The 25,130-nt window shown below is 44.3% G+C and overlaps 1 protein-coding gene across 1 annotated transcript; it reads left to right on the top strand.

The window, feature by feature from the left end:
• Positions 1–7,044: 7,044 nt before the first annotated feature.
• Positions 7,045–24,128, top strand: LOC132550479 (inversin-A-like). Its single transcript, XM_060214548.1, has 3 exons — positions 7,045–7,323; positions 12,922–13,099; positions 23,074–24,128. Exons 1-3 carry the CDS (start codon positions 7,045–7,047, stop codon positions 24,126–24,128), a joined length of 1,512 nt encoding a protein of 503 aa, XP_060070531.1.
• The last annotated feature ends 1,002 nt before the right edge of the window (positions 24,129–25,130 follow it).

Genomic DNA, 25,130 nt, shown 5'->3' with positions numbered 1-25,130 from the left:
CCCGCCCTCCCTACGATCCATAAGCCATCACGGCAGGTACGCAGAGTGATCTCCTTTCCTCTTACCTTTAAGGCTGCCGACGAGTGCGGAGGTGTCTGAGCTAAGTGCTTTTCTTACTCCTTACACTTGTCTCGTCGCTCGGATTTTCGTGAAGATGGAATTTGTTTTCTTGCTGCGTTGTCGGCCGTTTTGTACGACCGTTTTTCTTTTTTGCAGTGCAGTCTTGCTGCGTACGGTAGGCTTTATTCTCCCGTTCGTAGTTTTTTGATTGTTAGAAAACTTTGTTGTCCTTGTTTTCATTGTTACGATTTTTTATTGTTTCGATGATGGATAATAGTGTCGTGTTTACGTCGGGGGTCAGCACAGGGGTGTTCCCATTTCTATGGAAAACGGGACCCCCATGATGCCTTTCCCGTTTGCCGACCTTGCAGTCATACCTCGCCGTGTGAACTTTGTTTGCACATGGGGTCTGCAGCATAGGCTCCCATGCCTGTCTGGCGAACTTCCCGCTGGAAGAGGGATTCGTCCTCTTCTTACGGTAAGGGAAGTTAGCTTTTTAAGTCCTCCTCCTCAGGTTCTGAACCAGTAGGTGTTTTGGGCGTTCCAGCTGGGGGTGCTCTCGTTCCGCCGAGCTCCGCCCTTGAGCAGGGGGTGGCTCCCCCTGTCCAGCTACGTACTGGAGTAGGGGGGGCAGCCCGACCCTGACTCGGCGAGGTCTAGGGTCGAATTGACCGGTAGCTCTCGATAGCCGGCGGTGTTACCGTCGTACAGGGACTTCCGGTCCAGGTCTCTGATTCCTTCAGGGACCTCGGCGCGCCAGGTGGCGTCGTTGGTGGGGGCCGCTTTGATTCCGGACCTGTACCTTCAGGTATAGGGTCAGGGGCCACAGACTTTTTGTCAGCATTGTCTGTGGCTACGGGGATTGGTGACACTGAGTTCACTAATCCTAGCGTCAGCGTGGTGCCTGTTTTCCCACCCTCACAGGCTTCTGGCTCTGGGACTTGCCGCTCCAGTCCAGATTTCCCGGTGCAGGGTTTCCCCCAAGGGTTTGAGGATTCAGGCAAGGCGTCCGGTTTCCGGTCTCCGTTTCCCCCGGGCTCGGGGTGACTGCGGGCACTTATTCCTGGGCCGCCAAGGCCAACCTGCGGATGGTTCTGGGTACCAACAGTTACCCAGCATGTCTGGGTTTCCACCCGGTGGGAGTGGCGGTTCATCCTGGTCCTTTGGACAGGATGTCCAGCCCCAGGCTTAGGCGGGCCATCTTGGCCAGTACTGGGGTCACTCCCAGCCCACGGGACTATTCCCATTCCCTCAGGGGTTTGGGTTTTACCCCATGGGTCTTCCTTCTTGGAAACCATGGGGGTTGGTCTCTCCCCCTAGGAGATGTTATAGCTGTGCGGAATCCCCCCAACGTTCTGTTACGTCAGGGGCCTTGTTGGCCGGTCCTAAAAGGTTCGCCGGACCTTTAGGACTTCCGCCTCCCGCGCGGACCCGTCGGTCTCCTGACGCTTTACGTCTAAATGCCGTATAGTGGAGTCCCCCTCTCCGGAGATGGCTCCTCTGGCGGCCTCAGTTCCTTCCAAGGGGACTTCGGTCCCTATTGAGGAGGAGATGGATGTCGAGGGCGCGGGCTCGGCAGAGGAAGACGATGTAATTTTTCTCTTGGTTGCTCGGAGATTGATCCATTCGAGTCATCTGATGATGACCCTTCCGGCCAGGAGGGTTCCCAGGGGGAGATGGCCCTGGGACTGCTGTAGCCGAGGCTCAGCATGTGCTTTCGGGGATGCGGGCCCTCCGGACCGACATCTCCCGGATTCTCGGGGTGGAGGTTTGCCCACCGCCTTCTGCATCGTCGGTGCCCGAATCCACCACACTTCTGGGTTCTCTGGTGGCTCCTCGGGCTTCCGTTCACTCAAATCGGTCTCTGCCAGAAGGCACTCTCGTGTCTTCGGCTCTGACCACAGCCCCGGCTTTGGTTTTAGAGGAGGACTCCTCCTCTACCCGCGCTCCATGGTTTGCCGGTCTGCAGCTTGGTGTTGGTGATTTGTCGGAGGCTTTGGCCTTTCGACTATGCCACACACGGCAGGCAGCTGGTCTCTCAACCAGCACAGCTTGAGTTGAGAGAGCTGGCTGCCGGGCCCGGCAAATCAGTGGACCAGGCGGTGCTCGATCCCAAAGAGCACCACAGGATGGAGAGGAGGTTGCGCCTCTCCATCCAAGTTCTGTCATACAAAGACTTCCTGACAATTTGTCTATACAGGGTATCCTATTTGCCTGAGGGTCGGTTATCCAAGACAGAACAGGCCGACATACAGGACAGACTCACCACTGCCCTGAACGCGGCGTTGAGAGCATCGGCGGCCTTGCAGGTCTCCCTGCTCGTCAATGTCGTGTTGGCTAGGTGGTTTTCAGTTCTGAAAACCTGCCCAGTCGAGTAACCCTACCATTCCCGTTTGTTGACTGCCCCTTCTAGACTCTACCCTGTTCGGGGGAGCACTTCCTTGGGTTCAGAAGGATATGAAGGAGGACTCAGTCGCCTCAGCACTTCTGGTGAAGAGGTTTCAGGCTGAGAAGGCCAGTGCCTCGCAGGGGTCAGCGCCTCCTAAAGTCGCAGCCTCACTTCGAGGGCAACAAGGGGAAGGGTAGGAACGGTAAGAAACCTCCTGGGGGCAAGAAGAAGGGTTCTTGACTCTTTCTGCTCCTTGGCTGCGACAGACTAATGGCATGGCCGGGTGGACGTCGGTCCTCCCGTTCCAGGATATTGTCCTTCTCCTGCAGCTTCAGACTCTGGGTGGGCAGACGATTCGCTGGTCTGGCAGGGTCTCGATCTGCCCCATCCGGAACTCCCTGAGGGCGGACGTCTCTCCGCTTTCCTTCCACAATGGCAGGAAATCACGGAGGACGCTTGGGCTTTGTCGGTGGCAAGGAGGGTCTAGGTATTCCCCTTCTTCAGGATCTGCCCCTCGCTGCCCGGCCGATTTTCTTTCCACCTCCGGGGGATTTGGAAAAGAGCTCCGGCGCTCCAGGAAGAAGTAGGGACCATGTTGGCCAAGGGTGCCATGCCCTTCGGGCTCACGACAGCTCCTTTGCTGCAGGTGGTCGTGGGATTCCTTCGCTCACGCGGAATAGACGTCCACATCTATTTCGATGACTCCCTTATGCTTAGTTGGTCAGGGAAGCGCTAGTGAAGGACACTCGTCTGGTCCTGAAAATCTTACTCAGAGTCGGCTTCATTCCTTCCAAAGAGAAGTCAGAGGTTTCCCCATCTCAGGACTTCGTCTTCCTGAGGAACCGGTGAAGTTTGAGCAGGCCAGGGCTCTGGCTCTGACCTTCATCGCTTGGTCGCTTGTCCAGGTACGTTGGTTCCTTAGTTTTCTGGAGTATCTCTACTCCCTGGCTGATGTGGTCCCCCTAGGGAGGCGTCACATCAGACCTCTTCAGATGTTCCTCCTGTCTGACTTGGTTCCGTCATCCAGGAGTGGGAGTCCTGGATTCCGCTTACCCAGTCGGTCAGGGAATTCGCTCGCTGGTGGACCATTCAGGAGTACGTTTTCCGCGGGGTGCCTCTGACCTATCCTTTCCCCTCTGTGACCCTGTCATCCATGACAGGATTGGGAGCTTATCTCGAGGGCCAATGCCGCTCTGGAGAGTGGTCTGGTGAACAGCTCTCGGAGCACATCAATGTACTCGAGATGAGGGCTGTTCTTTTGGCTCTGCAGTCCTTTCGGGGGATCCTGCAGTCCAAAGTGATCTGTGTGGCTACCGACAACTCTACAATTGTCGAGTATCTGGAGAGGCAGGGGGCATCAGGTCTCACGACCTGTGTGACACCATCCGCATACTCTGCCAGGACAAGCAGTTGACCATAGCGGTCAAGCATCTTCCTGGCAGGCTGAATGTGTAGGCGGACGCTCTCTCCAGGCGCCGCCAGACGGAATTGATGGTATGGCAGCTGGGCCCCTTGATTTTCAAGGGGATTTGTTAGGTGTGGGACAGATCTATTATAGACCGGTTTGCCACTTCCCTGAACAACCAGCTGCCAACCTTCGTCTCCCCGGTCCCAGACCGAAAGGCTTGGGCTGTGGACGCCCTTTCTCTGGACTGGGATGGGATTATGTATATGCATTCAATCCCTTCAATCTGGTGGGCAGGATGCTACAGAAGGTCCGGGAGCATCACTGCTCCTTACTTCTGATAGCCCCCCTGTGGCCGAGGCAACCTTGGTTTCCGGAGCTCTTGTATTTCTGGTGGATCAACCCTTGGCTCTCCCCACCAGACTGAATCTGCTACTCCAGCCTCGGTCCAGAACGACACACTCTTTACCATAGATCCCCCACCTTCATGCGTGGGGGCTATCTCTGGAAGCCTTGCCAAGGTAGGCTTTTCTCGAGAGGTGTCAGATCTCTGGGCAGCTGATTGCGGATTTCCTACTCTCTCTGTTTAGGGACCGCAATCTGGCACCTGACACTACTGCTGACTATCGTACAGCTATTGCCAGTGTCCGCCTGTTATGGCAGGAATGAGATAGGTTCATCCTCCTCTCTTTCTGCCCTAATCAGAGGCTTCGCTCTGGATAAACCCAGAGTTCGGCAGCTGGCCCCATAGTGGAATCTGACCCTGGTGCTAGATTCCCTTACTGGGGGTCCTTATGAGCCTCTGGAGTCTGCATCGTTAAAGTTTGTAACTTTCAAGGCAGTCTTCCTTTTGGCTTTGGCCTCTGAACGTAGGAGGAGTGAGGTCAACGCCTTGTCGTCGTCCCCCTTTTGTCTACGTTGGTCCAGAGGCCACGCTGCCGTAACTCCTAACTGATCCTTCCTTTTTAGCGAAGAATCAGGTTCCGGGGATCCCGGCTTTGACTAGCTCGGAGGAGCGAGATAGGCTGCTTTGTCCTTGTCGGGCTCTTAGGTTTTATCTTGATAAAACTAGGGGGCGGGGCTCTCGATCCCGCCTGTTTTTGCCCATCAAACAGGGACAATGAGATATCCCCCCCAATTGGTTTCCAGGTGGGTTTGCCAGGTGATTTAGTATGCCTACGAGCATTTTGATAATCAAGCTTGGGCGAGAGTGAAATTGCGGGCTCATGAGGTCAGGGCCCTCGCTGCGAACTGGGCCCTTCTCAATGGGTCCTCCTTTCAGGAGGTCATGTCTGCAGCATTTTGGCAGGGCAGGGATACCTTCACAGATTTTTTTATCTGCGATCCCTAGCTTCCCGCTCAGAGGGCCTGTATTCGTTGGGACCTTTGGTGGTAGCATAGTCAGTGGCTGGGCCTCCTCGTTAGCCCCGGGGCATGTCTTTCCGTACGGCGGCATGTGGGTACACCTGCTCTTTGGAGAGGTCCCTTCCTTCTCTTTGGCACTCTGTTCTCCCTCTCCACTACTTTGTCTGTGCTGAAGGGGCTGCCTGGCTTCTAGTCACCACTACGGTAAGACGAATTCGCATACTTAAGTTATGGTAATTATTACTGAAATAAAATTGAGGTTTTTTCATGTAAAAAATTTTCATGATGTAATACTTACCATAACTTTATGGAGTCCCACCCTATCCTCCCTTTTGCTTACATCATGAAAATTGGTTTTACATGAAAAAACCTCAATTTACCTGTACAAGTTATCTTTACAACAATTCTGCACCAGACTATAACTCACTGTCATCACAACTGTTTGTGTTCAGGGAAGACCTCGATTCCAAGCTGAGTCAATGTCAGTATGTCATTAACTGGATATAATGAATAGTGTGTTAGAAACATTCACTAAATTGCTAAAAAAAAAGGGTCTGTTAATAAAAGTGTTTGCTTCCTTCACGTAGAGAGTGATATTTATCCGACAACTGGCGCTGCCATTGTCGGAATACGCACATATATTTTGCTGTGACAGAAACAGCTTTATTTTGGCACGTGCGTGAATTCGATGGAATAAATCTATGAATTAACTTCAAAATTACTTTTAACAATATAAAAATCTGTTGAAATAAGCGATTTTATATGGAGTAATGAACAAGTTGATTTTCGTATATTCATAAAATCGCTGTTAAATCCGATGAAGATTGGAACTATGTTTCCGCGCGGAGCAATTATTTTGGCCTACGCAATCGAGCAAAATTCAGCGTAAACGTCAACGTTAGGTAAACAAAGGTTAAATAAAATACTGAGGAAGTTTTGATTGTCTGCTTTGCAGTCAATGTTGCAGGATAAATATAATCCAAAAATTCATCTGATATTTTAAGACACTGACCATGTATTCTCTATATATCGGTTTCTGATTTCGTCTCTCTTTCGAAGTGGTAACTTTATACATAAATAGATATATTAGAAAGTCAGAGCAGAACTACGTTTGTCGGTTGATAAATATGATTACTTTCAGTACATTACAGTCTTGCGGCACAGTCCAATTCTATTATACTTAAAAATTGCAATTAAGTATTATGTTCAGTCTCCTTATTAACATTAGGCAGTGGTAACCTGTGTATCGATCTACTGCAGAGTGAGTGCCTATGGCATTCTTTCATCTTCTACTGTTCAAAGTCATATTTCATCATTAATTTCCATCTGCTTCAGCCAGCAACATTCGACAGAGTCGGGTCTTCTCTCTGGAACGTCACGATCGGACTTTGACAATATCTTGGGATTCGCATGAAAACAATGCTGTGTGTCTAACTTATTTTAAAGCAGTAAAAAATCAAGCGAAATACCATAACTTTATTATCAATACTGTATTCACTTATTACAGTAAAATATCTGTGGACTATTATCCATGAACCTGCTCCGTGACAAGGATACATACTTTAATCAAAGTTGATCCAAGTAATTGGTAATTGACAATAATCATCATTGATTCTTCCACGACGTAACACTTTGGAAATTGTCTTTTCGGGCAAACTCTCATCAGAGAAAGTGTAACGGATTAGTGTGATTGGTTAACGTTATCTGTATAATGTACAACAAAAACAGGTTTTATATATAGCAAAATCTCTCCTGGCACACAATGAAAATAATCGTGACAACTTGCCAGATAATATTCGACTATTTATTTGCGCTTGCAGCCAAGATGGATCCGTTTTCGTCTTCGCGATACCAATGCAAGCCCGAGAGCTTGGAGTATCCGTACGAACGACAATATAAATATCAAAAGAACTGGTTGCATATATTGCGAGAACTCTATACGGACAGTATGGACATTCATACGGACGCCAAACTTCTTTTTGATGCCATTAGGAGGGGAAAACACCGCCTGGCCAAATTTATACTGGATGCATCCTCCAGCGACTTGGTCAACTCCACAGACATCAAGGGCAAGACTCCTCTCACTGTGTGTTGTCAAATTAAGGTAACACGTTGATTTTACTCAGTGTTGTAGATAAGTTACATCCACTAACACGGTAATGATAAAATTGTGTCACTCACTGGACGTAACCTCGCACGTTTAGAATACAAATGAAAATTATATCATTTTCGAAGGCTATCAGACAACGGGATGCTTGCGAGGAGATCAGAGGTTTGGAAATTATTGCGAGTTTATCAGATAATCAGATATCATAGGGAGGATGGCATGCGATTGGGCGTGGTTGCAAGGATATCATAGAGTATGATATGTTTGCGAGGGTATGAGAAAATCTGATGTGTTTGTGAGAACATCTTACAGCAGAATGTGTTTTCGAGGGTATTAGATAATTTGGTGTGTTTGTGAGAACATCTTACAGTAGGATGTGTTTTCGAGGGTATTAGATAATCTGGCGTGTTTGTGAGAACATCATACAGCAGAATGTGTTTTCGAGGGTATTAGATAATCGGACACTTTGAAATGATATTGTACAGTGGGAAATGCTTGCAGGAGTATCAGAACATGGAATATGTTAGGGAGGAAATAAGATAATCGGCACATTTGAAACGCAAATGAATTCTGCGGAGGACATCTGACATTCGGATACGGTTGTAAGGACAACTGACTAAAAACATGTCACCCAAAACATCAGACGACATGTTTGTGAGGACGTCAGACAGCCGGATATCTTTGCTTATTTTGTAGCTAGATACAACGAAGATGTCATGCGACTCTATAACTTCGCTAGGGCATATTAAGATAAAAGGACATGTATTCGAGGACATCAGACGATCGGACATGTTTGTGAGGAGATCAGACAAGTTGACATGTTTGCGAGGACATCAGACGATCGGACATGTTTGTGAGGAGATCAGACAAGTTGACATGTTTGCGAGGACATCAGACAATTGGACATGTTTGCGAGGACATCAGACAAGCTGACATGTCTGCGAGGACATCAGACGATCGGACATGTTCGCGAGGACATCAAACAAGCGGAGATGTTCGCGAGGACATCAGACAATTGGACATGTTTGCGAGGACATCAGACAAGCGGACATGTCTGCGAGGACATCAGACGATCGGACATGTTCGCGAGGACATCAGACAAGCGGAGATGTTCGCGAGGACATCAGACAAGTGGACCTGTCTGCGAGGACATCAGACAAGTGTGAGTGAGTGTGGTGGTGGTTGTGGTGTGTGTGTGGTGATATATGTATGTGTATGTGTGTGTGTGTGGTGATGTGGTGGTTGTGGTGTATGTGTGTGGTGGTGGTGGTGGTGTGTGTGTGTGTGTGTGTGTGTGTGTGTGTGTGTGTGGTGTGGTGATGTGGAGGTGGTTGTGGTGTGTGTGTGTGGTGTGTGTGGGGGTGGTGGTGGTGGTGGTGTGTGTGTGTGTGTGTGTGTGTGTGTGTGTGTGTGTGTGTGTGTGTGTGTGGTTGTGGTGTGTGTGTGTGTGTGTGGTGTGTGTGTGTGGTGGCGATGGTGGTGGTGTGTGGTGATGGTGGTGTGTGTGTGTGTGTGTGTGTGTGTGTGGTGTGTGTGTGTGTGTGTGTGTGTGGTGGTGGTGGTGGTTGTGGTGTGTGTGTGTGTGTGTGTGTGTGTGTGTGTGTGTGTGTGTGTGTGTGTGTGTGTGTGTTGTGTGGTGGTGGTGGTGTGTGTGTGTGTGTGTGTGTGTGTGTGTGTGTGTGTGTGTGTGTGTTATTACAATGAAAGGTGGGGTCAACATTTGACTCCCACATTGATTTCTTTTACTTTTTCGCCATATGTAGATACATGAACATAACCTACAACCTTGTATAACACCAGGTTGAGTGACAAAGGCAACCTAACATAATGAAAAATACTTGCTACATGAAAATTTTAAATGAAAATATTTATATACCAGCCTAAAGTACATAAAATGTCCGTTATTTTGATACCACGTATGTTATATTGGCATAAAGAAATGTAAGCATATTGATAACTTTGATTTAAAAAAAAATGCAAAATTTTCACAAAATGGAGAATATATCAATGTTTGTCAAGTTCATTTTGTATAGTTGCAATTTCAGTCTGTATTTCATACGTCTACGTATACATGCTGTCTATTGAATAAATTTTAAGTGATTTTAAAACCGGTAAAATGCATTTTTAGCAATTTAAACATGCTTATTGCATAATTTGCCATAATCATGAAGATGGTTATCAGTATTACTGATAACGTGTTATCGTCATTCCACTTTTCTTCGTATATCATTAAACATAACAATAATAGATATAAGTTAGTTAGATATTAATGATTAATAAATGAGGCCATAAGTTATAACCTTGACATCTGAATGTGCAAGTATGTTTATTTCCTGAAACATATAAAGGCAATAAAGTATTCAAACCATTTTTGCCAAGTATCTATAGACAATTACATAGACAAAGTTACACTTATGTCAGACGTTCTGTATTAAATTCAAATTACTGCAAATCTCCCTTCAAATTTACTAATAATCATGTCAGACATGTGCATAGGTCGTGGTTGCAAAACCAGGTTGAAAGATTTATCTCAAGGAGCCCGAGCTCAAGTAAGACATGTATATTTACCCCAGTATAACCGGCTGTACCAGCTGCTGACTGCTGAGATCATTAGCATAAGAGAAGAAAGCATATTATGTGTAAAGTGCTACAAGCGGTACCCCAAGCAAAGGCCATTGCAGTCTGAATTGTATGAACCTTCTGGTATGAGCACTCCAGATGACCTGGTGAATGATGCAGATGATGCTTACACTGATTTCATGTCATCAAACCAACTACCACTAATCTCTGATGAGAAATTATATTGTGGTGGCAATTCACATAAAAGATGTGGCATATGTGGAAAAGAGGGCACTGGGCTATGCACTATACCCCAGCGTGCCAGGACAAATTTGATAATTTCCCATTTGCTATGGTGTTCCCCGATGCTCGTGTTTGTAATGACCATGTAATTGGTGACTTTCTGAATCCTTCTTTGCCACTAGATCTGCAAACAAGGGAACCGTTAGCTCTTCATCAAGAAAGAGCTAATCATGTTATCGATGACCTCCTTGAACTAAGCCATTCCTTTCTGCTGGTACTCCAACCAACACATGCATAAATGTAGACCATCTCAGAAATGAAAAATTCAAAGCATGGACTGGTAACACACTTGAAAAAATGCAGCAAATCCATAGCATTTGCGCCTCACACATCAATAGAGGATCATGTTCCTCTACACTCAATGCTTTGTTTCTTTTCTGGGTTAAACTGAAGACCAATATTTCATGATCTCAACTTGGTGTCTTGTGTGGTCTTACACATTTCATAGTGTCTTAAAAGCCTTGAGCCAGACCATTGTGCCCCGTTTCCTTGGTCCAAGACATTACCCGCGAGGATGCTAATTGCCACAGCATTGCCTTTACAAGATATTTCTACGGGGACAAAGTAACTGTAATCCTTGATGGTACCTATATTTATGTCCAAAAAAGTGCTGATCACCCCTTCAAAGATCCTCATACTGTGGGCAAAAGAAGCGCAACTATGTTAACTTCATGAGCATTGTCTTTCCAGATGGTTATGTACTAGACACTATTGGGCCTTTTTATGGCAATGAAAATGATGCAAATATCTTGACAAAAATTCTTGGAACCGTTGAGAACCTAACCATGTAGCTCAGTGAAGATGACAATATGATTGTTGACCGGGGGTTTAGGGATGTGCTGGAGCTGCTGCGAGGTTCAGGGTTTTCTGTGTACATGGATTCCTATCTTCTGTCAGGTCAGACACAGCATGATACACTTACTGCCAAAGAGGACCGCCAGTGTACCAAGTCAAGATGGGTTGTGGAGAGCTACCATGGTCGACTGAAACAGTGGAAACTGTTTATAGAACAACTCAGCTCAAACTATTTCCTTGGTGTCATAGAGGAACTGGTTAAAGTAGCTACTGCTTCCTTGAATGCTGTACGTGGACCAATTTATGTGTCCACACCAGAGAGGGACTTGAGGGACCGCCGCCTTGCTGACCGAATGCGATCCCGTTTGGCTCTGCCCAACACCTTGGCCTGAAGGGTTGCAGATGAACCTGGTCTTTCTAGGCGCGACAAGGCCAACTAGGTGAAACTTGATGCCTGTTCAATAGAGTTTCCAGTACTCGATATGGAATATTTAGAAACAGTAACCTGCGGATCATACCAGCTGAAAGTAGCAGATATATTGCTGAGCATCTGACTCCTGCCGAAGATTTTGAAATTTGGGTCTATCAGCATGATGAAAATCTTCTCCGAGGCCAAATCCATTCAGTCAAAATACAATGTTTGGATTGCGTTTGACAGAAATAATCAAAATGACCCTGTCAAAGATTACTACTGTGTCTGTCCAGCGGGCAAGCGAACCGTTGGAATGTGCGCGTTTATTTTGTATTTCTTGGGCCATGTTCAGCATCAAGATCAAACTAACCCAGTTCATGCAACACTCAAGTTCAAACAAGCAATCACTTGAGCAGTTCTGCTATACTAAAGCGCGGTGTAATGTGCTGCAAACTGCAACTGTTCTATCTCTTATTAGCTTCTCAAAGTGCCACAAATTATGGATCAGAACTGACAAAGGCCAAACCCGTCATTGTTACTGTACATAATCTATCTAATATGGTCACTTTTTTCAAATTTCATTTGTGTAACCTTAAACATTGGTCAGTTCAGCAATGTTAACCAAACTGATACAAATTGACATGAACATCCACCTTGTCAAATAGCAAGTCCTATAGACTTTTGGTTATTAAGCTGTCACTATTTGACGAAAATGAAAAAAAAATCAGTGTTTCTTGGGTTTTTTTTTATAAGAATACAAATTTACCGGTTTTCATTTTTTCCAAGAACCCTCCTTTTGAAAGATATCATCTGTGGCCAACTTTTAAGCAAGTATGAAAATAGACTGGTTTCGGAAGTGTCCAAAACAGTACTTTTCTCAAAAGTTGTGGCTTTTTATATGATTTTTGGCTGCATTTTTCAATATAAAAGAAACGTTTCTGCTGAAATAGTGTGATATGTGGTATCAAAATGTTGGTTGGTGCAATGTGCACACATCAATGACATAATTTTATTGAAATTGCCTCATAATAATGCACTAGAAGGAATTACATAACAACTACTTTAACACCCACCAAGGTGTTAGTCAAGGAGCTCCCATTTTATCAATCAATTCAATTCCGAGACTAACTTTTCCGTATTTAAGCTTCTGATACCCATATCTGTTTATGGTTATCATATTTTGAAATTCCAAGTTGGGGTCGATGCTAATGTTAAATTTCTGTATATATTAAACGTTTAATGTTGACGCCTTATGTCGTTTTGATGTTTTGAACGTGTGCTGTAACGATAAATTGGAAAAAGTACAAACTGTAAGAACATTCTCTTGGAAATAAAGTGTATATTTCTATATTTCACTTTTCAAACATCAAAACGATATAAGAAGTTAACGAGAACTCTGATAGATATGCACAAAACTAGCCTCAACAACTTTCTCGGACTTTCTCCAAATTGAAATACTCTTTCAGCAAAGCGCCATCTTAAAAAGAAAGTTTTTTTTTTAAATTCTGTGTCTTGCTCTTGTTTAGGAACAGATGCGCAGGGGTGACATGTTCTTTCTGCTTCTGGAGAAGGGAGCCGATGTTAACGTACAAGATGACCACGGACGTACCACAATGAGCTATGCGTGCGAGACGAAATGTAATGATCTTGTCGATATGCTAATTAGAGTTAACGACGTTGATCCTGATCTGGAAGACCACAAAGGTAAAGTATCAAGTTCTTTTCCAGAAATTTTATAGCCAACAAGTGACACCACTAACATTGTTTACACTATTTATTTTGCTGTTTAAGAAGATCTATACATGTGACTTGTATTATTCGGCGGAAAGAGCATTCAAGTACCTGTCTATAAGGGCCCTGCTATATCTATATTTGTACTTGTTTACAGATCCCCGTATTATTTAAACTTGTACCTGTATGACCCTGTTATCAATGTACTCGTACCTGTCTATAAGATCCGATATAGCTGTACTTGTACCTGTCTATTAGATCCTATTATAACTGTAGTTGTACCTGTCTATAAGACACTGTTATAACTGTACTTGTACCTGTCTATAAGACCCAGTGATAACTGTACTTGAACCTGTCTGATAGACCATGTTATAACTGTATTTGTACCTGTCTATAAGACCCTGTTATAACTGTCCTTGTACCTGTCTATAAGGCCCTGTTATAACTGTACTTGTACCTGTCTATTAGACCCTATTATAACTGTAGTTGTACCTATATATAAGACCCAGTGATAACTGTACTTGTACTTGTCTATATGACCCTGTTATAACTGTACTTGTACCTGTCTATAAGACCTTGTTATAACTGTACTTGTACCTGTCTAATAAGCTATGTTTGGTCTAAGCTCGTACCTGTCTACAGAGCTCTATGTTGTCTAAACTTGTACCTGTCTATAAGACCCTGTTATCAATGTACTTGTACCTGTCTATAAGATCCGATATAACTGTACTTGTACCTGTCAATAAGGCCCTGTTATAACTGTACTTGTACCTGTCTATAAGACCCTATTATAACTGTAGTTGTACCTGTCTATAAGACACTGTTATAACTGTACTTGTACCTGTCTATAAGACACTGTTATAACTGTACTTGTACCTGTCTATAAGACCCAGTGATAACTGTACTTGAACCTGTCTATAAGACACTGTTGTAACTTTACTTGTACCTGTGTATAAGACCTTGTTATAACTGTACTTGTACCTGTCTAATAAGCTATGTTTGGTATAAGCTCGTACCTGTCTACAGAGCTCTATGTTGTCTAAACTTGTACCTGTCTATAAGACCCTGTTATCAATGTACTTGTACCTGTCTATAAGACCCTGTTATCAATGTACTTGTACCTGTCTTTAAGACCTTGTTATAACTGTACTTGTACCTGTCTAATAAGCTATGTTTGGTCTAAGCTCGTACCTGTCTACAGAGCTCTATGTTGTCTAAACTTGTACCTGTCTATATGACCCTGTTATAACTGTACTTGTACCTGTCTATAAAACCCTGTTTTCAATGTACTTGTACCTGTCTATAAGACCCTGTTATAACTGTACTTGTACCTGTCTATAAGACCCTGTTATAACTGTACTTGTACCTGTCTATATGACCCTGTTATAACTGTGCTTGTACCTGTCTATAAGACCCTGTTATCAATGTACTTGTACCTGTCTATAAGATCCTGTTATAACTGTATTTGTACCTGTCTATAAGACCCTGTTATAACTGTATTTGTACCTGTCTATAAGACCCTGTTATAACTGTACTTGTACCTGTCTATAAGACCCTGTTATAACTGTCCTTGTACCTGTCTATAAGACCCTGTTATAACTGTGCTTGTACCTGTCTATAAGACCCTGTTATAACTGTGCTTGTACCTGTCTATAAGACCCTGTTATAACTGTACTTGTACCTGTCTATAAGCCCCTGTTATAACTGTACTTGTACCTGTCTAATAGACTATGTTTGTTCTTAACTCGTACCTGTCTTGTCTATAATTGTAATTGTCTACAAAATCATATGTTCCTTAACTTCCACCAGTCCACGGAATCTTCTGTTTTACTCAAATTCGGTGCCCTGCATTGTCTAAACTTACTGTTTATATTTAGGGTTCAACGTCATCTAGATTTGTACCGGTATACAAAGCCATGAGTTGTTTATATATACACCTGTCTATAGGACCCTGTGAGTGTCTATATGTTTCTTTGTTACCAATACTTGCACCAGTCTACAGAGCCCAGTGCTGTCTATATTTTTAACTGTATACAGAGCCCAGTGTTGGCTGTATTTGTACTTTTCTACACAGCCAAGTGTTGTCTGTTTTTATACCTGTCTACAGAGCCCAGCGGTGTCTATATTTGTACCTGTCTACAGACCCAGTGTTTTCTGTATTCGTACCTGTATACAGAACCCAGTGTTGGCTGTATTTGTACTTTTCTACACAGCCAAGTGTTGTCTGTATTTGTACTTGTCTACAGAGCCCAGTGTTGTCTGTATCTGTACCTGTCTACAGATATGTCTTACATTTCACATGTCTATAGTACCTTGTTATATATACTTGCCCTGCGTTGTCTATTCTAGTATCTGTATAAGGAGCCTTTTGTTGTCTCTACTTGTATCTTGCAATAGAATTCTTCGTTGTGTATACCCGTCTATATGATTTAGCGTCGTCTATACCTGTCTACAGAGCCCTATCTTGCCCATACTTTTACAGAGACCGTTGCCGTCTTTTGACTTATCTCGCTATAAGGCCCTGTGCTGTCTACACTTGTTCCTTTCTACAGAGACCGGTCTGTTTACTTGACTATAGGGCCATGTGTTGTTTTATATTAGGTAATTAGCTGACTAACAATAACAGTGGCAGATATCCTGTTGACCAGACAGAGGTAGCAGGTGTTCTTCTGAACTAATGATTGGATGGGCTCCACGTGATGACTATAAATAACCACTCAGCTGAATATCAAATTGATGGCGGTTGTTGCCAATTCAATTAAATCGCACCTTGCTTTTTACGTACTGTGTGACTGTGAACAATACCACTATGTCGCTGAGGACTTTTTGAGTGAGAATCGTATATGTTTAACCGACTATAATACTAACTTTTTGTATTTAGTAAGAGACGTACATTTTTTATCGACAATGATATTGATTTTTGTATGAATGTTTTACCGACAATACAATTGATTTTTGTATTGAGTGAGACACGTACATATTTAGCCGACAATGATATTAATTTTTGTATTAAGTGAGACACGGACATGTTTTACCGACAATAATAGTTTGACCAATTACTGACGGCCTTGACTGACTGATCTGTGTATGTATTTTACTGACGGCCTTGACTGACTGATCTGTGTATGTGTTTTACTGACGGCCTTGACTGATTGATCTGTGTATGTGTTTTACTGACGGCCTTGACTGACTGATCTGTGTATGTGTTTTACTGACGGCCTTGAATGACTGATCTGTGTATGTGTTTTACTGACGGCCTTGACTGACTGATCTGTGTATGTGTTTTACTGACGGCCTTGACTGATCTGTGTATGTGTTTTACTGACGGCCTTGACTGACTGATCTGTGTATGTGTTTTACTGACGGCCTTGACTGATTAACCTGTGTATGTGTTTTACTGACGGCCTTGACTGACTGACCTGTGTATGTGTTTTACTGACGGCCTTGACTGACTGATCTGTGTATGTGTTTTACTGACGGCTTGACTGATTGACCTGTGTATGTGTTTTCCTGATGGCCTTGACTGACTGACCTGTGTATGTGTTTTACTGACGGCCTTGACTGACTGATCTGTGTATGTGTTTTACTGACGGCCTTGACTGACTGATCTGTGTATGTGTTTTACTGACGGCCTTGACTGACTGATCTGTGTATGTGTTTTACTGACGGCCTTGACTGACTGATCTGTGTATGTGTTTTACTGACGGCCTTGACTGATTAACCTGTGTATGTGTTTTACTGACGGCCTTGACTGATTTACCTGTGTATGTGTTTTACTGACGGCCTTGACTGACTGATCTGTGTATGTGTTTTACTGACGGCCTTGACTGACTGATCTGTGTATGTGTTTTACTGACGGCCTTGACTGACTGATCTGTGTATGTGTTTTACTGACGGCCTTGACTGATCTGTAATGCGTTTTACTGGCGGCCTTGACTGATTTACCTGTGATGCGTTTTACTGACGCCATTGACTGACTGATCTGTGTATGTGTTTAAACTGACGGCCTTGACTGACTGATCTGTGTATGTGTTTTACTGACGGCCTTGACTGATCTGTAATGCGTTTTACTGGCGGCCTTGACTGATTTACCTGTGATGCATTCTACTAACGGCCTTGACTGATCTGTGAAATGTTTTACTGACGGCCTTGACTGATTTACCTGTGATGCGTTTTACCGACGGCCTTGACTGATTTACCTGTGTATGTGTTTTACTGACGGCCTTGACTGACTGATCTGTGTATGTGTTTTACTGACGGCCTTGACTGATTTACCTGTGATGCGTTTTACTGACGGCCTTGACTGACTGATCTGTGTATGTGTTTTACTGACGACCTTGACTGACTGATCTGTGTATGTGTTTTACTAACGGCCTTGACTGACTGACCTGTGTATGTGTTGTACTGACGGCCTTGACTAATTTATCTGTGTATGTGTTTTACTGACGGCCTTGACTGACTGATCTGTGTATGTGTTTTACTGACGGCCTTGACTGACTGATCTGTGTATGTGTTTTACTGACGGCCTTGACTGACTGATCTGTGTATGTGTTTTACTGACGGCCTTGACTGATTGACCTGTGTATGTGTTGTACTGACGGCCTTGACTGACTAACCTGTGTATGTGTTTTACTGACGGCCTTGACTGATTAACCTGTGTATGTGTTTTACTGATGACCTTGACTGACTGATCTGTGTATGTGTTTTACTGCCGGCCTTGACTGATTGATCTGTGTATGTGTTTTACTGACAGCCCTGACTGAATAACCTCTGTATGTGTTTTACTGACGGCCTTGACTGATTTACCTGTGTATGTGTTTTACTGATGGCCTTGACTGACTGATCTGTGTATGTGTTTTACTGCCGGCCTTGACTGATTGATCTGTGTATGTGTTTTACTGACGGCCCTGACTGACTGACCTGTGTATGTGTTTTACTGACGGCCTTGACTGATTTACCTGTGTGTTTTACTGACGACCTTGACTGATCTGTGTATGTGTTTTACTGACGGCCTTGACTGACTGATCTGTGTATGTGTTTTACTGACGGCCTTGACTGACTGATCTGTGTATGTGTTTTACTGACGGCCTTGACTGACTGATCTGTGTATGTGTTTTACTGACGGCCTTGACTGATCTGTAATGCGTTTTACTGACGGCCTTGACTGATTGACCTGTGTATGCGTTTTACTGACGCCTTGACTGATTTACCTGTGATGCATTTTACTGACGGCCTTGACTGATTTACCTGTGATGCATTTTACTGACGGGCTTGACTGATCTGTGAAATGTTTTACTGACGGCCTTGACTGATTTCCCTGTGATGCATTTTACTGACGGCCTTGACTGACTGACCTGTGTATGTGTTTTACTGACGGTCTTGACTAATTTACCTGTGTATGTGTTTTACTGATGGCCGTGACTGACTGATCTGTGTATGTGTTTTACTGACGGCCTTGACTGATCTGTGTATGTGTTTTACTGACGGCCTTGACTGACTGATCTGTGTATGTGTTTTACTGACGGCCTTGACTGACTGATCTGTGTATGTGTTTTACTGACGGCCTTGACTGACTGACCTGTGTATGTGTTTTACTGACGGCCTTGACTGATCTGTGAAATGTTTTACTGACGGCCTTGACTGATTTCCCTGTGATGCATTTTACTGACGGCCTTGACTGACTGATCTGTGTATGTGTTTTACTGACGGCCTTGACTGACTGATCTGTGTATGTGTTTTACTGACGGCCTTGACTGACTGATCTGTGTATGTGTTTTACTGACGGCCTTGACTGACTGATCTGTGTATGTGTTTTACTGACGGCCTTGACTGACTGATCTGTGTATGTGTTTTACTGACGGCCTTGACTGACTGATCTGTGTATGTGTTTTACTGACGGCCTTGACTGACTGATCTGTGTATGTGTTTTACTGACGGCCTTGACTGATCTGTAATGCGTTTTACTGACGGCCTTGACTGATTGACCTGTGTATGCGTTTTACTGACGCCTTGACTGATTTACCTGTGATGCATTTTACTGACGGCCTTGACTGATTTACCTGTGATGCATTTTAATGACGGGCTTGACTGATCTGTGAAATGTTTTACTGACGGCCTTGACTGATTTCCCTGTGATGCATTTTACTGACGGCCTTGACTGAGTGACCTGTGTATGTGTTTTACTGACGGTCTTGACTAATTTACCTGTGTATGTGTTTTACTGATGGCCGTGACTGACTGATCTGTGTATGTGTTTTACTGACGGCCTTGACTGATCTGTGTATGTGTTTTACTGACGGCCTTGACTGACTGATCTGTGTATGTGTTTTACTGCCGGCCTTGACTGATTGATCTGTGTATGTGTTTTACTGACAGCCCTGACTGAATAACCTCTGTATGTGTTTTACTGACGGCCTTGACTGATTTACCTGTGTATGTGTTTTACTGATGGCCTTGACTGACTGATCTGTGTATGTGTTTTACTGCCGGCCTTGACTGATTGATCTGTGTATGTGTTTTACTGACGGCCCTGACTGACTGACCTGTGTATGTGTTTTACTGACGGCCTTGACTGATTTACCTGTGTGTTTTACTGACGACCTTGACTGATCTGTGTATGTGTTTTACTGACGGCCTTGACTGACTGATCTGTGTATGTGTTTTACTGACGGCCTTGACTGACTGATCTGTGTATGTGTTTTACTGACGGCCTTGACTGACTGATCTGTGTATGTGTTTTACTGACGGCCTTGACTGACTGATCTGTGTATGTGTTTTACTGACCGCCTTGACTGACTGATCTGTGTATGTGTTTTACTGACGGCCTTGACTGATCTGTAATGCGTTTTACTGACGGCCTTGACTGATTGACCTGTGTATGCGTTTTACTGACGCCTTGACTGATTTACCTGTGATGCATTTTACTGACGGCCTTGACTGATTTACCTGTGATGCATTTTACTGACGGGCTTGACTGATCTGTGAAATGTTTTACTGACGGCCTTGACTGATTTCCCTGTGATGCATTTTACTGACGGCCTTGACTGACTGACCTGTGTATGTGTTTTACTGACGGTCTTGACTAATTTACCTGTGTATGTGTTTTACTGATGGCCGTGACTGACTGATCTGTGTATGTGTTTTACTGACGGCCTTGACTGATCTGTGTATGTGTTTTACTGACGGCCTTGACTGACTGATCTGTGTATGTGTTTTACTGACGGCCTTGACTGACTGATCTGTGTATGTGTTTTACTGACGGCCTTGACTGACTGACCTGTGTATGTGTTTTACTGACGGCCTTGACTGATCTGTGAAATGTTTTACTGACGGCCTTGACTGATTTCCCTGTGATGCATTTTACTGACGGCCTTGACTGACTGATCTGTGTATGTGTTTTACTGACGGCCTTGACTGACTGATCTGTGTATGTGTTTTACTGACGGCCTTGACTGACTGATCTGTGTATGTGTTTTACTGACGGCCTTGACTGACTGATCTGTGTATGTGTTTTACTGACGGCCTTGACTGACTGATCTGTGTATGTGTTTTACTGACGGCCTTGACTGACTGATCTGTGTATGTGTTTTACTGACGGCCTTGACTGATCTGTAATGCGTTTTACTGACGGCCTTGACTGATTGACCTGTGTATGCGTTTTACTGACGCCTTGACTGATTTACCTGTGATGCATTTTACTGACGGCCTTGACTGATTTACCTGTGATGCATTTTACTGACGGGCTTGACTGATCTGTGAAATGTTTTACTGACGGCCTTGACTGATTTCCCTGTGATGCATTTTACTGACGGCCTTGACTGACTGACCTGTGTATGTGTTTTACTGACGGTCTTGACTAATTTACCTGTGTATGTGTTTTACTGATGGCCGTGACTGACTGATCTGTGTATGTGTTTTACTGACGGCCTTGACTGATCTGTGTATGTGTTTTACTGACGGCCTTGACTGACTGATCTGTGTATGTGTTTTACTGACGGCCTTGACTGACTGACCTGTGTATGTGTTTTACTGACGGCCTTGACTGATCTGTGAAATGTTTTACTGACGGCCTTGACTGATTTACCTGTGATGCATTTTACTGACGGCCTTGACTGACTGATCTGTGTATGTGTTTTACTGACGGCCTTGACTGACTGATCTGTGTATGTGTTTTACTGACGGCCTTGACTGATCTGTGTATGTGTTTTACTGACGGCCTTGACTGACTGATCTGTGTATGTGTTTTACTGACGGCCTTGACTGACTGATCTGTGTATGTGTTTTACTGACGGCCTTGACTGACTGACCTGTGTATGTGTTTTACTGACGGCCTTGACTGATCTGTGAAATGTTTTACTGACGGCCTTGACTGATTTCCCTGTGATGCATTTTACTGACGGTCTTGTCTGATTTACCTGTGTATGTGTTTTACTGACTCCCTTGACTGACTGATCTGTGTATGTGTTTTACTGGCGGCCTTATATGATTTACCTGTGATGCGTTTTACTAACGGCCTTGACTGATTTACCTGTGATGCGTTTTACTGACGGCCTTGACTGATTTACCTGTGTATGTGTTTTACTGACGGCCTTGACTGACCTGTGTATGTGTTTTACTGACGGCCTTGACTGACTGACCTGTGTATGTGTTTTACTGACGGCCTTGACTGACTGATCTGTGTATGTGTTTTACTGACGGCCTTGACTGATTTACCTGTGATGCGTTTTACTGACGTCCTTGACTGACTGATCTGTGTATGTGTATTACTGATGGCCTTTACTGACTGATCTGTGTATGTGTGTTACTGACGGCCTTGACTGACTGACCTGTGTATGTGTTGTACTGACGGCCTTGACTAATTTACCTGTGTATGTGTTTTACTGATGGCCTTGACTGACTGATCTGTGTATGTGTTTTACTGACGACCTTAACTGACCTGTGTATGTGTTTTACTGACGGCCTTGACTGAGTGATCTGTGTATGTGTTTTACTGACGGCCTTGACTGACTGATCTGTGTATGTGTTTTACTGACGGCCATGACTGATCTGTAATGCGTTTTACTGACGGCCTTGACTGATTGATCTGTGTATGTGTTTTACTGACGGCCTTGACTGATCTGTAATGCGTTTTACTGATGGCCTTGACTGACTGATCTGTGTATGTGTTTTACTGACGGCCTTGACTGACTGATCTGTGTATGTGTTTTACTGACGGCCTTGACTGATTTACCTGTGTATGTGTTTTACTGATGACCTTGTCTGACTGATCTGTGTATGTGTTTTACTGACGGCCTTGACTGATCTGTAATGTGTTTTACTGACGGCCTTGACTGATTTACCTGTGATGCGTTTTACTGACGGCCTTGACTGACTGATCTGTGTATGTGTTTTACTGACGCCTTGACTGACTGACCTGTGTATGTGTTTTACTGACGGCCTTGACTAATTTACCTGTGTATGTGTTTTACTGACGGCCTTGACTGACTGATCTGTGAAATGTTTTACTGACGGCCTTGACTGATTTCCCTGTGATGCATTTTACTGACGGCCTTGACTGACTGACCTGTGTATGTGTTTTACTGACGGCCTTGACTGACTGACCTGTGATGCGTTTTACTGGCGGCCTTGACTGATTTACCTGTGATGCGTTTTACTGACGCCTTGACTGATTTACCTGTGTATGTGTTTTAATGACGGCCTTGACTGACTGATCTGTGTATGTGTTTTACTGACGGCCTTGACTGATTTACCTGTGATGCGTTTTACTGACGGCCTTGACTGACTGATCTGTGTATGTGTTTTACTGACGACCTTGACTGACTGATCTGTGTATGTGTTTTACTGACGGCCTTGACTGATTGTTCACCTTTATATGGACGTATACATCTATCGTTTTCATCATTGACTAACTTACTATTGGTAAACTGTTCAATATTTCATTGTTACAGGAAACACACCCCTTATCTACAGTTCTATAGTCGGGAATGATATTGCCACCGATTTGTTAACGCGCAACTTTCGGCGACTAGGTTTGGAGATTGATCATACCAACAAAAACGGTTTCACAGCCCTCCTGACTGCGGCCAAGCACGGGAACATTTCGTGTGCCAGAATTCTTGCTCAGCAAGGTCACGCTTCGTTGCAAGTCAGAGATAAAGTACACGGCTACTCTGTTCAGGAATGGCTTAAACTGGGTGGATATACACTTGAAGATATAGTTTCAGGTAAAAAACTCAACAAAACGAAGTCAAAATACATCAGTATCACTCGACTGTCCATTCCTAATGATTCATCGAAGAAAAGTTACCACACTGACGATGATACCAGTGATAACGAGGACACCTATCATCACGACTCAGATCGCAATTTTAGCTATAGAGAAGACAAGAGAATCATACATCGACAATCTAGCGCTATAGACGAAAGGTGTAATCGGAGGGAGAAGTTGGAACGAAGAAATAGTTACTGGGAAGATAGACGAGACAGTCCACGTGACGACAGACGAGGTAGTCTTCGCGACGAACGTCGAGGAAGTCCACGACAGGAGAGACGAAGCAGTCAGCGGGAAGACAGACGGTCGAGTGTAAGAGAAGAGCGACGAGAGAGCTTAAGAAGAATGAAGAAGCAACAGGATGCCGAAAAAGAACGGAAGGAAAGATTAAGTCGGGAGATTGCCGACCTGATAGAAGCGAATGAATTATCTGGAGAGAGCACAGTGATAATTGATCCAAACATGCCTGTTGCAAATACTATGCTGAGAAGAAAAAGTCTGAAGACGTCGATCGACCCAACCGTACTGAAAAACGTCATTGTTCTGCCCCCGATCAATAAGCTGGCAGTCGATGATTCTGATCCAAGCGACACTGATGCCAATAACACCGAAATCGACGATTACGAACATGGCGGTCTGCGACGAAAGGATTTCATCTGCGAGATTAACAATCTTGTGCCTAATGAAATGGATGATGACGACGCTGATTCCGTATACACTAGTAAAGATTAGTGGGACCCATATTTTCGAAAACCTCTTCCAAATACGGTTTATATATATGTATAATATATTATCCTTACTCTCGCGATTACGGAGACAACCTACACCAAACCGTCAGTCTTGAGTTATGCGGGTTTTTTCCCACCAAACACTTACTTAGGATTAATAAACGCATGCTCTGAAGTCGCCGATCCTGCGTGAAAAAAACGCATCGGGCACATTTTTCATTCATGGTAGTTACTGATTTCACTCTGATTTTCTCTGCAACATTATGCACGTGGTGTAATATAACCCAAATGGCGCACAATGGACGATATAACTGTATCTCGGTCCCCACATATGGGTATTAAAATAAGTTGTATGGAGTAAGGATCTTCTCTATTTAAACTGTTTAATGTTTTTAACTCAGATGCACAATTTGTACAAAATCACAACACATTATCTTCATAATGACACGTGGTCAATTGGGAAAATAGAAATTTAAGAAAAGAAAGTTCAATACTGTGTTGTCCACCATTCCCATCGATGTTACTAGTCCACCGCAGCAGGAGAGTTTTGTTCTTGGCGCAGTCAACGTTCCATTTCAACAAGGTAACGTTCTGCTGCCGTGAATATGTCCCGACAATCCGAACAGTATAGGTCGTGCGTAGTCCTACTGCAAAACAGTGTTACGCTGGCTATCACGGATAAATGGAAGAATGTGATGACGTTTAATTTTGTCATCGCAACGTACACCGATCAAGTTCCCTTCCACTGTAACCAGCGGGATTCATCCCTACGTTGTTATGTCACCCAAGCTCATAACGCTCCCTCCGCTGAAGCGACGACTCTGAATTGTACAAACGTTACTGTAATGTTCTCTCGGTCGACAGTGCACCCGAACACGACCGTCTCTGTAACGTGCTCTCGGCCGACAGTGCACCCGAACACGACCGTCACTGTAACGTTGTCACGGTCGACAGTGCATCCGAACACGACCGTCACTGTAACGTTGTCACGGTCGACAGTGCACCC

The sequence above is a fragment of the Ylistrum balloti genome, unplaced genomic scaffold, assembly GCF_031769215.1.
Source record: "Ylistrum balloti isolate Yb309-2 unplaced genomic scaffold, AGI_CSIRO_Ybal_v1 Utg370126, whole genome shotgun sequence".
NCBI classification, from domain to species: Eukaryota; Metazoa; Mollusca; class Bivalvia; order Pectinida; family Pectinidae; genus Ylistrum; species Ylistrum balloti.
Note: the sequence above shows the minus strand (reverse complement) of the source record. Positions and strands in the feature narration are given on the sequence as shown.

Excerpts from the sequence above, each read along its gene's own strand:
- LOC132550479 (XM_060214548.1), top strand. The coding sequence starts at position 7,045 with ATGGATCCGTTTTCGTCTTCGCGATACCAATGCAAGCCCGAGAGCTTG. Across the intron at positions 7,324-12,921 it reads CTGTGTGTTGTCAAATTAAG|GAACAGATGCGCAGGGGTGA; the intron begins GTAACACGTTGA and ends GCTCTTGTTTAG. Across the intron at positions 13,100-23,073 it reads TGATCTGGAAGACCACAAAG|GAAACACACCCCTTATCTAC; the intron begins GTAAAGTATCAA and ends TCATTGTTACAG.